General features: G+C 33.6%; 1 protein-coding gene across 8 annotated transcripts in view; it reads left to right on the top strand.

Annotated features, from left to right (window-relative positions):
• The window catches only part of LOC127934751 (DISP complex protein LRCH3), a 32,767-nt gene that overhangs the window by 1,050 nt on the left and 15,667 nt on the right, over positions 1-16,050 (top strand). For all 8 annotated transcript variants that reach the window (XM_052532325.1, XM_052532331.1, XM_052532326.1 and 5 more), the window contains exons 2-6: positions 11,595-11,739; positions 13,533-13,659; positions 13,733-13,838; positions 13,922-14,058; positions 14,185-14,294. In XM_052532325.1, coding sequence (XP_052388285.1) covers positions 11,595-11,739; positions 13,533-13,659; positions 13,733-13,838; positions 13,922-14,058; positions 14,185-14,294 — 625 coding nt within the window. The remainder of the gene's footprint in view (positions 1-11,594; positions 11,740-13,532; positions 13,660-13,732; positions 13,839-13,921; positions 14,059-14,184; positions 14,295-16,050) is intronic.

Here is a 16,050-nt window from a genome sequence, read left to right as displayed (position 1 = left end):
ATATATATATATATATATATATATATATATATATATATATATATATATATACATATATATCATCCTTGTCGAAAGGATTCCTATCCTAAATTTAAAAGGCTTTTGTATATTTTTCCATGTTTAAAGACATAATTTATAGTCTGAAAAAAGAATATCATTTTTAATATAATTAGTTTTCTATTATGTAACATTGTAACAGTACTGCTGGATTGAATAATATTAATTGAATAATATTTAAGTATATATAATATAATTTTGATGATTATGATTATTCCAATCAGTCCATTGCTTTTTAAATCAAATGTTTATGTAGTGTGTGACTGAGAAGTATATTATTGGTACTATTACTCACTATGCATATTTTTATTTTTTAGTTTCTTGTGCAGATCAAAACAGGACCTGCTCCTGCTGTAATCAAATGAAACTAGTAATGTAGCTTGCTTATCTGACACATACAGGTGCAGACATTATGGTTTAGGAGTTTCTAGACGTGTTCAGACATGCGATTTTCATTTCATCGCAAGAATGACAATCAGAAAAGCAGTGTGTCCTGCTCGAGAGCTGTGTAAGACCCCATATATTAATACAAAGAGTTGTATTTTGTTGCATTTACCTCTTTAAATGAGTTGTGTGTACAGTAAAACCAGCGCAGGCTATATAAACATCTCTCTGAAGGTTTTTACGGACTGCTGTATCTTTTAAGTTTTTGCATGACTGTTAAATCCCTAAACGACTACTTAATTGATCGGCATGCAGATAGACAGGTTCATTACTCATCTTAACAGTTATGAAAATGCCACAGTGTGTGTACAGTTGCTTTGTGGTTTTCAGTTCAGTGTAAGTGTTGTGGACAAATTGCTGATGTTTGAGAAAATTGCTATTTAATTGACGGTTTTATTTGCACAAAGTATTTCATGCATAATGTCTCAAATTACCAAGATAGATGGTTATTTTAGATATCAGCTATATATCACAAAGAGCTAATTGCATTGCGTTGAAATTTAGATGCATAACTCACAAAAGCATTTTATGTTTTAGGGAATAAAGTGGTGTTTCTTAATGTAAGTTTCACTATTACTGTTCTTATTCAACAAAGTCTAGTTAGTGTTACCCCGCTTAGCCACCTCGTATTGTGTTGCACGGTCTGAAAATAGGAAATGGTCATCGTCGCTCAGGACTACAGCTCTGATCCTGAGCATACTTGGTGTCTTGTGTCTGTGTCAATATTGATCGTCTGTGAAGTGCATTCTGGGATCCACACAAAAATCTCTTGATTTCGTTCTCATCCAAAGCCGGTTCACGAAAAAATGCAGACTGTAGGAATGAATGGGGGAAAAAAAATAAGGAAAGCTTTCAATGCTTTGCAACACCCAAAATAGTTCTATTGCTTTGCTGTGACTGTGAGTTTGTTATGGTTTGCTAATGACAGATTGTGAGTGCCATAGCTTTGTTTTTGCCAGAGAGTTTATGGGTTTTTTTTTTTTCTCGGCTGATAATAGCAGTTTAACATTGCCTCTTGATTCCTACTGAGAGGTTTATTAGTAATGACATTTTGCTTTTTTTTTTTTTTTTTTTTTTCTGTGAACGCTTTGTTACCCAAAAAGTTTAATTCTGTAATTCATTACTCACCCTCATGTCATTCCAAACCAAAAATACCTTTGTTCACCTTTTGAAACGCAAATTATTTTTTTTTTGATGAAATCTGAGAGCTTTCTGACCCTGCATAGAGCTCAATGCAACTGAAATATGCCCAGGCACAGAAATGTAGTAAAGACTTCATTAAAATAGTCCATGTTACATCAGTGGTTCAATCTTAATGTCATGAAGCTACGAGAATACTTTTTCTGCTCAAAGAAAACAAAAATGGTGAACTATCCCTTTAAATCTTTACAAATACAAAACAGTAAAATTGAACAATTTGTCCTGTGAAATCTAATATGATTTCTCCAACTTTTATGTTATGAATTTAATTAAAAAACTTAACCCACCAGCTAGGTTACTCCATATTTGACCCACTATTTGAAACCACCAATGGCTTTTTTTAGAGTGTATAATAAGGTAACCTACAGTAAAATAACATTTATTTATAACATTTATTCATTTATAGCCATCTTTGCACAGCTGAGTTTTGGCTGCTCTGTGCCTGTTTAAAATATAGTGACGAGACCCAATTTCATATAAAATCCAGATTAAATTATGCCATCTGTGACCCACTTCAGCCCCTCGTATTATAGTATATAGTTGTGAATGCTGTGAACATGCATTTTTTCCTTCTCTGAGCAGCATTAAACATTATTAACCTAAATGCCACTTAAGAAGCGCTTCCTTGCCACATTTGCTGTGTACATTAGGCATAAGATTACTTCTAGTGTATCTCTAAAACAACTTCACAAATATGAAGATTAGGATGTCTTTACCGAGGCGCATTAAAAGTCAGCCTAAATTATCCAAGACTCAGCCCCTAGTATCATATACAGTTGTAAATGCAGTGAACATGCATTTATGCCACCCCTGAAAAGTTTTAAACAGTCAGTGTAAAGACACCTGAATGCCTCTTCAGAAGCGCCTCTATGCCACATTTGCAGTGTAAATGAAGCACTACAGTGTAACATGGTAAATAACATACAGCTGAGCAATAACAGGTTTTTCAGGAAGTATTTTAACCTCTTTTTCAGTTAAAAGTACGAATGCTTCTGACAGTGTGTGAAGTCATTTTAATGAGTTCCAGATCTGAATGCTCCACCTGGGGTGTAATCTAAAAATGCATCACTGAAATGATCTGCTGGCCGTTCGTCTTGAATAATTCATAGTCGAGCAGCTATTGTTGAGAGTGTTTGTAAGTCTCTGCTGACTTGACCTCAGATATTACCTCCTCTGATTGCTTTGGCTGTGTTGTCCTGTGAACTGTGTCAAATGTCCTGGTCTCCTGTGAAAGAGGAACGCTATCTTCCCTCAGCGCAGAAGACTCCAAACAGGTGTCTGTCATCGGAGAGTGATAACAAGGCCTTCTGGACCACTGTGTCAATTAGGGCTGCAACTAACAATTATTTTGATAATCGATTAATCAGTCGATTATTTTGCGATTAATCGATATATAGTTTTTCCCATTTATATTTCCGATATATAGTTTTTCCCATTTTTTCCCCAAGTAAATTATTAACAAAGGGTCTTTATCATTCAACATAGACTCTTTTAACCATTCTGCATTGTCATATCCTCATCAAAAACATACCTGGAGTTAGTAATCCTTTGTCGAACTCTTCTGCAATCAAAACACTGACCCATACGTACTCTGGCAAATTTCACGAGGAGATTTCAAATAATATTTTCACCATGGCAGTCCTTTGGGCTCCTAAAGTAGTTTAACATCCCGAACAAAGCTTATTAATCTTTCTGAACATATTTTCACGAAGAATAAGAATAAAACAGAATAAAATTGCAGTGGAGGTTTGGTTGTGAATGTTAGGCTCACCGTTAAATGATCATTCTGCTTAATTAGCACTCTCAAGATTTTGTTAACTGGTGCAAATATTTCATTGATTATTTTATTGGGATGATTTCAACTCCTAAATGACTCTTTTAGGATATATGTTTAGTTATTTATTTATGTGTTGGTTATTAATTTACTGCATACTTATTTATTAGTTATTTAACTATTGGCAATTTTTTCCTCTTTGTTGGGTGTTTATCTATTGGTTATTTATTTTAATTAAAACTTTTTTTTTATCTAAGACTAACTATAAAAACCTTTTGTAAATGTTGCGTTTTTTTTTAGTTTAATTAGATTTTAATTAGTCCTTTTAAGATTTAATCTCAAGAAACTTCTCGGTTTGGGTCCTCCTAAAATGTAAAAGTAATACAATAAGAATTATAGGTTTGCATTGCCTGTTTTAGGACCATTTAAGACCAATTTTTTTTTTGTTTTGTTTTTTTTTTGCACAGTGAATTTTTCACTTATAAGGGGACATTTGCATGCAACATTTTTGCTGTTAGTAACATCAAAAATGTTGCATGCAAATGTTCCATTGTAATGTTGTCAAAAAAGAAAAAAAAAACTTTAAAGTAAAAAAATATATTCAAAAGAAGAGTCACTACCAGTACAATACTTTATACCATAATGACAATGTGGCATTAAAATTGTAAAAGTAAAAAAAAAAATTGGATTTTGGGGCGAAATGTAATGTATTTGGACCGATAATATGTTTTAGCAGTGCATGAGTGTTTTGAGGAACACTAACTCTTTCAAAGCACTGTGGACTGTGGTCATGTCAGTTTACTTGCATTGTAAATGTTGGAGACATTGCAGTTACACACTTTCCCACGCCATGCTTTGTTTTAAACTGAGGCTTTTGGCCCTATAAAGAGGCATGTGAAGTTCACCGCTGAGAGACTTTTGGTTGCAACATGATGAGCACTTAAACATACGCTGGCGTGTCTTCTCTTGTGTTCTGCTCTCACACATCACAGACACGGACCGAGAAAGAAGTGCTTGTCTTCATTATGCAGCACTGATGTGTCCATGACAGAAAAGAGCAACTACAAAAGCAAGAAATTGCATTACTATTAGACATAATAACAGGATTGTTCCATGAAAATCTCTGGGCTTCTTATTGTTATACTGTGTTAAACTTACAGGTTTTCCTTATTGCATTGTTCATGAAGTTATTTTTAAATTGTGGTCTTGTTACTAGTGTTAATTCTGTGTGATGCATTGAAGATTCATGATGTATGTATGTTTATTCATCTCATGCATGAATAGAATAGTGTATTGTAGCGTGTTTTATTGGATAGACTACTGAAAGAGATATTTGATCTAGAAGGAATCCTTTGAGGGAGATGCAGGATTGAACATTATTGCAGCGAGTCTGTCTGCCGTTGTCTCGCCTCGAGGCCAGAAGTGATAGCTGTTGTGTAAAAGTATGGAGGAAGTGAAGTCATCTTGATATTACTTGACAGAGGTCATGAGTCTGGTGCCTGACAGAATCTCAGAATGAACTCACAAACGGAAAACGAGAAGAGCTGATGCACATTACTCAGTCATTGCTCATCTCGGTTCTGTATAATGTTGGTGTCTCGTCTCAGAATTACAGTAAGGTTTGTAAACAAGGGGATCAGGGACTGTTTAGCACAAGTGTTTTGGATCCTGTCTAGGCCTGATATGATCTTGATCCCACTTTGCTTGTTTAGTGGGTGTTTCCAATAACAGTGTGTGCTTGTGAGGTTTGCATGAGCATCTAAAACCTAAAAAATAAGCTTTATTGTATTCATGCATATTTTAGTTTTTTTAGTTTTCTTTGACCCTGAATCACCCTCAGATTTGTAAACATGTACCCAGTTTATTGTGTGGGTGTCATGAAATCATGAAACGTGTACACTTTAACATCAGTTTGAAAATTTAAGAGAAATTGCATTTGGGCACCTATGATGAAATGTTTTATTTTTTCTTGCGTTCCACTTCCTTTTTTACCAAATTCTGTTCTGAGCTCTGTGTAATGGATCTGTATGTGTGCTGGTTTTAGGTAGCAGACGTTACAGTCAGCAGCACTTCCTGTCTTCCCCATCCCGGATCTCTGCACAGCTGCACAGTTACAAATATAGATCCAGTGTGGATTGGAAATCCATTAGTCCATCCACACAGCTCCACAAACTACATACACAGGCCGTGAAGCCATGATTACTTTGATTATGTGTAGCAAAACACTGATTCAGGTGTGTGAGAATTGCTCTGTTTTTATTTAGTTTATTCAGAAAATACCAATAGAATAAAAAAAACTTCAACGTATCAGAAAATACAGAATATTTTTTTATTATTATTATTATTGTTATTATTATTATTGTTATATAAATATTTTATATTTATTATTTTTATATAAAAATAATTTTATCTTTGTTTTCTTTTTTTGTGTTTTTGCTATAACTATACTCTAAAATGTGAATGTATTCATAATACATATATATGCATTACAAAATTCACGGTTCGATACGATACACTGGTCATGTTTTGGTTCGGTACGTTTTGGATACAGCAAAATGAAAAAATTGGCAGATAAATTTCCTTGATTTTTAAATTTTTTTATATTTTTTTACGTAATATTTTTTACATTGAACAATGATGGAGCTATTCTTTACCCATCTTCTATGGTGTTTTCTTAGCAGCATACTGTATAAAACAAAAACAGCTCCTTATAAAAAAAAAAATGAAAATGTTATATTGTTGTAGTAGTTATGAACAAATACAAAGCTGTAACTTTTTATATGGAACTCTATAACTCTTTATATTGAGTGTGTTTTTACTCAATTGGTTCTCTATAGGGCTTATGTTTTTTGGAACAAAGCAGGAATTACGGTCTGGCTGAAATGGGCTCGTGAAGGAATATTGTAACGGGGCTCAATTGCATGTTCTTAAAACCTGCGTTTTCCTCTACAGAGTAATGCGCTCGCTCACTCAGTACGCGCTGAAGGCTCGTTGCAAAATGGCTAATGCGTTTAACAGACCAGAAATAGAAGATCCTCCAGTAACCAACAGGTCTGGTGTTTGGGTGCACTTTGGATTCCCTGTAAACTATAATGGTGATGACAGAATGAATGGTAAATAGTTAGGTCTCATATCCGCGGCTATAACGTAAATGGAGCCTACCAATTGCCGCGGTGATGTCTTTTGCCCTGTTTGAATCTGTTGGAAATTTTTGACTAAATGCTGCGGGGATAGTTTGTTGCGTGTATGTTTCTCCTTATTTTCGTCTTTTCCCAGATACTGACACACTAAGGTGATGTCGGCGTAAATGAGTTGACATGTTACAAGTATTCCCGCTGGTGTTTTTAAAAAAACAAACATTTTTTATATATATATTCCCGCTGGTGTACCCTATTGTCATGTAGATGCAACATACTGTTTATCCACTGGATAAAAAACTCTCTTGCCATCACCATTATAGCTTAAAGGGAATCCAAAGTGCACCCAAACACCAGACCTGTTGGTTATTGGAGAATCTTCTATTTCTGGTCTGTTAAACGTAGGGATGCCAACGATTAATCGACGATCGATTAATTGTCGATAAATATTTTAATCGAAAAACCTTATCGACGGTCGATTAAGCATGATCACCATTAACCATAGTTTGAGACGTAGGCGGCTAGCTGGTTTGCCAACCGCCAAAAGAGGACGACGCACATGGCTTATGCCAAAACATGTAAAGTACAGCAGTTGTGAAGGAAAATGAAGCGAGCACGCAAGAGTTTTGTTTGGGATCATTTGGGAATGCCACCAGGTTTCCCAGGTTGTCTCAGCTGGCAAAGGGCTATTTATGCATACCAGAAACATCTGTACCATCAGAACGCGTAGATGGGTTTTTTCGCATTCTCCGGATTTTCCTTGATATGCACAATATCCTATGCACATTTGGAAAGAAAATAACACCGTAACAAAAACATGGACGCACGCCCGCAACGTTTTCCGCTCTATGGACGTGCGCTCCACTCAGTCGCTAACAGCCCGAGCAAGCGCTCCGTTAATATTCCGGTGACTCTCGCCGTAAACCAGTTCCAGCTCCGAAATAAAGTTTTTCTAGTAGGCCTAATTGTTTACTGTTTGTACCAAAATTCTTGTATAATTGTCTAAAATTATGCATGCTGATAAATAGCAATTATTATGTTTCAAAACGAATTTTTTTTAATTCTTCTTAATTTTATTAATTGTATTAATTAAAATGTATTAAATATATTAATCTATCCTTAGCAAACATTCCTAAAATGCAAAAACTGAAAAAGTATTTGATTTTCATTCACTTTATTTCCGTGAAAATAGCTGCTGTTGTTGTGCAGTAGAATATTCAAAATAGGCTCATTAAAACACAAACGCACACACACACACAGGAGATGAAATGTTCGTAGATCTTTACAAAATACACATGGATTATAAAGCATGTGAAAAGCACACACAAGATAAAATGCACTTAGAACGCTTGGATTATGTACTGGGTTGAGCGAGCGGAGTGGAATCTTCAGAAAGGCGCTCTTAAGGAAATATTACCACTCCGCTCCGGTCATATGCCAGAGTGCATCTGAGACTGCGTTATATTAGTCATTGTATTTGAATTAAATAATTATATTAAATTATCAATCGATTCATTTTATAATCCTACTAGCCTTTTATTTACAGTAAAAACCCTTTCCTTTGTGGGAGGACGCTTGCGTTTTTAGTGTCATTGCACACCAATTCATGCGATAACTACTGTAGACGCATCTTGCAGTATGAAGGTTAACGATTAATCGATTAATTGATCGTTAATTTAAACGACGATCGATCATGAGAATTTGTCGAAATTGACATCCCTAGTTAAACGCATTGGCCACCGCGTACCGTGCATTAACTGCTCGCTCACTCAGTGCGTACTGAGTGAGCGAGCTCCTGACTGAGTTGGCTAACATAAACATAAGTTGGTGTTTTTTTCTTCTTCGGGGAAAAATTTTTTTTTTTAAATGTATTCAGAAAAAGCAAATAAAATATATTTTTTAAATGCATGTTTTAAATTAAAAAAAAATTATTTTGCTATGAATTCAATTCAGTTCAAGTTTATTTGTCTAGTGCTTTTTACGATACAAATCATTGCAAAGCAACTTTACAGAAATTTAAATGCTCTTCAATATTTCTATCAAAATTTCCTTTTTTGTATGTTGTTGTTTCTGCTATTAGTAACATTTAGAAAATGTAAATATATTCAGAAAATACCACTAAGATCTTTTTAAAAGTTCATAAACTTTTTAGAATGTATGAAGAAATACAGACTAAATCTTTAGAAATTAAAATATATATTTTAATTGTTTTAATATTGTCGTTTTTTGCTATTAGTATTTAAATTGATCTATTGGCAGTGCCTTTATTGGCCAAGAAAAGTGATTGTAGAATCATAGTGATATTCATAATATTTAGTTAATTATGTATTATTTAAATAATATTAATTAGTAGTAAATTGTTAATATTTACCATGTTTCGCCCTGCTCTGGTTCCTGATGTAAGTGAAAACAGAATTAAAATTTTTCCACAAAAAGACTGAACCGAACCAAATCTGAATGTCTAGCAATAACTAGACTTGAGAAGCATCTAAACCAATGATGATGAATTTTAAGATCAGATCCTTCACAAAACAAGCTTGGTCTCTTCTTGGGGTAAGAGCGGTCCTGTCCTGTAGCTTTGTGAGCTGTAATGTAAACCGTACACCATCACAGCTGCATGTGGTGTGTGTGAAACGGCTGTAAGATCTTCATCATCTCCTGCGTGACCATTGTCTGATGTCTCTCTATGCGTTTTGCTATTATTAGAGCCAGAATCTGGTCTGAAGTAGAAATGAGTTTTAGAGCCGCAGTGAGGATATACTGGCCTCTTTCATGTAGGCCAGAACAGAAAAATGGACCCTTATCTCACTCCTAGTCCAGCAGCTATTTTTGGTGGTCATGGGGTCCTGCTTGAAAGTGTGTGTGAGGGTGAAGTCTGAGTATATTTGTGCATGCTAATATATGAAGAGTCACTTGAATTTTTATGACACGGTTCCTACGTGGTTTGGAAATGTAGGGAATTCGAGTAATTTCCAGTTCTTGAAGAGTGTGAAAACAAAAAGCAAAGTTTGGGAAAAATGTTTGCATTTCCAGACTTTTTGAGTTTTCTTCTAATTAAGAATTTAATGAAAATAAATGTATCATACAAGAAGTGTGTTTTCATGGCAGCTCTTTAGGGATTTATCAGTGATTGTCAAACATGACTGAATTAATTCAAAGTGCACTTTTTCATGTGACGTGTGTGTTTTTTTTTGTTAGTTTTTGTTTACAGGCATGATTTCTATATGTGTAGCAAAACACTGATCCATGCTTGTGAGATTTGATCTCTTTTTTTATTTAATGGTTTCTTGAGGGCACAAAAAATGTTCTTTGTGTGCATGCAAAAGTCTGCATTTTTTATAGGCTCTGTGTTGTCACTGAGAAAATCAGAGAGAAAAAAAAGCCCGGAGGAGAAAAAAAAAAAATATATAATTTGTTTTATTTTTATTTAATTAATACAGATGACTGTACTACAGCATATACCAAATATAAAGCTGAAAATAATATTTTATGAACCATTTATGTTAAACATGGTCAAAAAAATCTACGGAGAGGTTTGGAAATTTGAGTCTGGAAAAGCATGGGATTTTGAAAATTAAATGTGTAGGAACCCTGTTCTGAAATCAAAGCAAGGTTTCTGGATTAGATCTGAAGAAGATCCTAAATCTTGATGCATGAGGGACTTTGTTTACCCCTACACAGTTACTAAACGGGTTAACTTGGAGTATTGTGGGATTGAAAGTGGTCTGGAAAAAGTGAGAAATGTGTAAAAAAGGCTGCAATATTGCTGTTACTAGATCAGATTCAGATTTCAGATGCATCTTCATTTAGTTTAATTTTTACAATATTCTGTATAATTGAATGTGTAAACGGAACTTAATTGTAACTTTTTTATTTAATTGATTATTTTTATTATATTTTTGTTATATAATATAATCCTATGAAATTAATTTTTTCTTTTTCTTCTGTGTTGTGTATTTAAATATTTCTGGTTATCAAATGAAGGCATTAAACATTAATTTAATTAACCCTTTAATCAAATGAAAATTAACCAAACTCTCCTTTGCAACAGAGGCTTGATATTGAAGTTAAAACTTGGTAGATAAAATTGTGCAATTATTCCTTAAAAAATAACATTTTAATAATTCTATAAGTAGTAGTAGTAGTGTCACAAGTGCTTGTATGTGTGAAGTAGATGAAACCGCTCATTTGAGCCATTCATTCACAACTTTGTCATTTTGATTAATTCATCCAAAATTTGTCAAATTCCATGACATTCTTCTGTGTTATATAGTAAATTAACATTTTTATGACTGCACTCCACATTTTCTGCATTGCAGTAATCATACGGCTCTAAATTAATTTTTTTGTATAATTTGTGCATGCATTTTCTATTTGAAATTAAAATGTGTGTGCATGCAAAATACAGCGAGTGTTACTTGAATTTCTTCATTGTCATTTAAGCATGCATTTCAAATTAAAATTACAACTATAATCCTGCATCTATATTTCATTGACATTCATAATACAACCACATCCATGAACCTGTATAATAAGTGTGCAATAGAAATGTATTTCTTTTTTCCCCCCATTCAGACGTGAATCTGATCCCTATTTTACCATTTGTAGCAGATAATGAGTTTGTGATGATCAGAAATTTCTGAAAGATCAAATTCTTCAGATCGCTGTTCTTCAATAGATTTATTTTATTTATGTGTTGTATGAACTAGTACACAAAAAGGTGGAAATATGCTTATATAAACAGTAATAAAATATATATTTATATACATACATTTTGGCTGATGCTGTTATATTTGTATCATTTCCTTGACCAGCAGGAAAATAGAACAAAGTTCTAGAGGATTTTCAGAGATTGTTTTTCAATGCAAGAGCTCACCAAACACGCTTTAACATGAGCCAAACCAAAGACAGGTGTGCAGCAGTCCTGGATGCCAGACATGCGTTTCTCATTGTCTCTTTCTCTCTGTTATCTGTGCTCTCAGATCTATCACGAAACAGGTTGACGGAGCTGCCGGTGGAGGTGTGCATGTACGTGTCGCTGGAGAATCTGAACCTGTACCAGAACTGCCTACGTTCTCTTCCAGAGAGTCTGATCAACCTACAGTCTCTCACCTACCTAAACATCAGGTCATATCCGCAGACACGGCATTCATAACACAACATGCAAAAAAAAAAAAAAAAGAGGAAATTTTTGCTATTTAACCATTTTCATTGTTACCACAGCTAAACAGCAGAAGTGTATTAACATGGCATTTTGGAGTGAAAAAAAAAAATGATTTTGAGATTTAAACCATCTCGTATTATGCATTTCCTAAAAAGATTCCAACCATCTGACAAGTAACTCAGTTGATTGAGTAATTCACCAAAACCATATTTTATTCTCAGTTGCTTTGAGACAAATGTTAATTAATGGTGTTTACTAAAGTGCTGTTGCTTATGTGTAAGGTTAGGCATTTGAAGAATGTCCGACCCAAATTCAGCTTCTGCGGGTCCTGCACTGTTTGTGTTTCAGACATAATGACACTTCATAGTGTTTGGCTTTTTTAGACGTGCATGAGGTGTGTTATTACTGTAAGTGATCCGAAGATGAAAAAAAAAAAAAAATCACGCAGCCTTACATTTAAGGTCATATCTAGAGAAGAGAATCTAATTGAGATGGGCTTAGTCAAGTTAAAAGCCACTTAGTGTTATTTTATTGTATTTTAGTATTATATATTATTATTTTTATAGTATTATTTAATATTTTGAGCTGTTATTTTTAGATTTCCAAGTTTTTTTTATTAGAATTTGTCTTAATAACTCTATTTAGCTTTTAGTCATTTTAATACTTTTAATTTCAGTTAGTTTATAAAGCAACATTTCTTATTTCTAATAAAGTTGTTGAATTTAGGTTTTCCTTCTGATTATTTCTATTTTCTTAGATACATTTTTACATTCAAATTTTAGTACATTTTTTATAGTTTGTTAACAATAACAACACTTTAGCAAAATCTCAAAAAATATTCAAAATAAAATCGAAATTATTAATTATAAAATACAATTATATTGAAAATCTAAAATAACATATATTTTCATCTAATATTTATAGTTTTTATTTAAAAAATGTTTTTGTTAGTTTTAGTTTACATTTAGTCATTTATACCCAAAACGAGGACTATATAAGCATGCAATCAAAATTTAAAAGAGCAGTGATATGTTTATCAGCTAATGAGTTTGCTTAACGCTATAAATGTAAAAAGGTTTATTTTTTATTATATAATAATTAAAAAGAAAACAGAATAGAAAAAGAAAAGAGCAAGCTAATGTTAGAGGCATTTTTTTGCTTTTCTTAATTGTATAATTAATAAAAAGAAAACAAATAGAATATAAAAAGATTAGAAAAGCTATTGTTTTTTATGGAAAGAAAATAAGCAGTAAATTAATAGAGTACTAAAATAGGTCTAGTTAATAATAACAACACTGTTAGAATAGAAACATAAACACTTCAGAACTCTTTATGAACTGCATTGCCTTTATATTTGTGACACAGTCTTAAGTGTCTTTCATTTTGATGTTTGGTTTATTAGGATCAGACAATATTTGGCCGAGATACAACTAATCGGAAATCTGGAATCTAAGGGTGCAAAAAAAATTCTTAGCAATGCAAAAATTAAAAAAATAAGATTTAATATATTTAAAGTAGGAAATTAAAAAAATATCTTCATGGAACATGATCTTTACCTAATATCCTAATGATTTTTTGCCATAAAAGAAAAATCGATAATTTTGTCCTATACAATGTTTTTTTGGCTATTGCTACAAATATACCCCAGAGACTTGTTTTGTGCTTCAGGGTCACATTTAATAGTTCAAGTGAAAGTACCACTCTAGACATTGTACCCCGTGTTTTCTTATTCCCTTGGTTGTCTTTTCCTCCACAGTCGAAACCAGTTGTCCAGTCTCCCCGCTCATCTGTGCCGACTGCCGCTCAAAGTTTTGATCGCCTGCAATAACAAGCTGCTATCGCTGCCGGAGGATCTGGGCAGACTCAGACAGCTCACTGAACTGGTGTGTGGACCAGCGCTCGTCTCACTAGTGCTACTAGTGCACTTTACTCATCAGTTCTCTCTCTGTCTTCAAGGATGTCAGCTGTAATGAGATCCAGACGCTTCCTCCACAGATCGGTCAGCTGGAAGCTCTGCGTGACCTCAACATCCGCAGAAACCACCTCGTTCGTCTGCCTCCTGGTCAGAACCACACACACCTGATGAAACGAGTCATGTTTTCTTATAGATGTGCTTGTGTCATTTCTGTGTTGTTGGGTTTGCAGAGCTGGCAGAGTTGCCGTTGGTCCGGCTCGATTTTTCCTGTAATAAGGTAACGACGATCCCAGTGTGCTACCGCAATCTCAGACACCTCCAGAGCATCATTCTTGACAACAATCCTCTCCAGAGTCCACCTGCACAGGTAACACACATTCCTGTTTTGATCTACATTGAATAAATATTTCATTTTATGAAATTACAAAATTTGGAGCATCTCTGTGAGGTTACACATCCTTCGGGATCATCATATTTCTGCATCTTCTTCCAGATCTGTATAAAGGGAAAGATCCATATATTTAAATATCTCAACATGGAGGCGTGTAAAGCAGCATCAGACCTTCCAGACTACGACAGAAGACCAGTGCCCTACGGATCCTAGTAAGAACTCGCTTCAGTTCCCTGGGTTTTAGTGTGTTTATCGGCCGTGTCTCTCAGAGGACGCACAGAGCAGGGCAATTCTGCAGATAAGGAGGGAGGGAAAGGAAAAAACACTTGGCAGAATGAAAGCTTGGATTGATCGGAATGAAGGTATGAAGACGGGAGAGATTGCAGCAAGACCGGATGACAGTAGATGAGATGATGTAGAGATCAAACTTCTGGAGATTTGACAGATGATATACAGAACAAGCAGTGTACACAAATGCAGTACGAAATCTTGTTGGCGAGAGGTTGCTATTACTTTTCTGAATAAGCAGGATATTTTTTGTGGTGGTGAAGAAAATAAAATATAAAAATCTGAAAATCTAAAAGATTCCAAATTATAAAATAGCATAAAAATTAAATGCAACAGACTTGCATTGAAGGAGGGACCCAAGCCATCAAGAGACCAAAAAAAAAAAAAAAACCTGGGTTAAATAGGGCCCTAGGAAATCTGTTTTATTTTTTCCTAAAAAAAAAATTTTCCGTTTTAATTTTCCTGGATTCCATTTTTTTCCATTTTAATTTTTCTCCACTCCTTTTTCATGGTTAAATTAAGTTGTATTAATAAAAAAGCGTGTCTAATTCATTAAAATCATAAAACTTATACATTTTCACATCAATTTATTAAAAGTTTTACAAAAATTACATTTTTATGGACCTATGAATATTTTTTTTTTTTATTCAGCATATGTTTTATTGTTACCTAATTCTGTGTTTTGACATCTCTAATTATTTAAACGCATAAAAACAACTTACATTTATTCATTTTTTTCTTAAAATAGCCTTATGAAATGTTTTCCCCCTCAGAAATTCTGTTGTGTATTTGCATTTTTCTGAAATGTTGTGTGATTTAATCTTTAAAAAAATACAAATTATTATTTTTAGTAGTAGTAGACGATGTATATTCTGCTGAACATTTATGGCAAACACTTGTCTACACGCAGAACATGCAGGATTCATATTTAAATAGACTTTTCCAGCTTAATATTTGCAGATATTAGTCTATATCGAGATTTGATGTAAGTGCAATGACCAATTTTTTATTAATTCATCCAAAATTTGGCAAATTCCGTGACATTCCGCGTTAAACTGAAAATTCAGTTTTTATGACTGAATTCCACGATTTTGTCGTAGGGCTCCTAGGTAAGGTAAAACAAAATATAGAATATAAAATGCAATAACATTTTAATAATAAAAAAATAAAAATAAAATAATAATAATAATAATAATAAAATAAGTGATAAAATACCAAAATTTGCATTGAAGGAGGGATTCAAGCCTTATTTAGAGACCAGAAAATGAAAAAGTCTTCATATAAACTAAACTAAAATATAGAATATAAAATTATTTAAAATAAAAAATAGAATCAAGTAAAATATTAAATAATAAATACAATGAGAATATACCACAGACTTGCATTGACCATCTCTAAAAAACAGAAAATCCAACAGACCGTTTTGAGTTGGACCAGTAAAAAAACACCCACAACTCTCAAGAAACCACATATCAACGTGTTTGGGAAAAAACTCTTTGGCAAATGCATAATAAGATCCTGGCATCGTGGGGGTTTCGCACAGACGCACACTTTCTACCCAAACTCTTGTTAAAATGTATATGGATGCTAGAAAAATATATATATTTTTTTGCAGACTATTTGAATGTGTTTGGTCCTTTTGAAACCTCAGATGACGTGATGTTGTTCTCTCCGGTCTGT

The sequence above is a fragment of the Carassius gibelio genome, chromosome A18 (genome assembly GCF_023724105.1).
Source record: "Carassius gibelio isolate Cgi1373 ecotype wild population from Czech Republic chromosome A18, carGib1.2-hapl.c, whole genome shotgun sequence".
Classification (NCBI taxonomy): Eukaryota; Metazoa; Chordata; class Actinopteri; order Cypriniformes; family Cyprinidae; genus Carassius; species Carassius gibelio.
The sequence above is the reverse complement of the archived record's forward strand: the minus strand, read 5'-3'. Positions and strand labels throughout refer to the sequence as shown.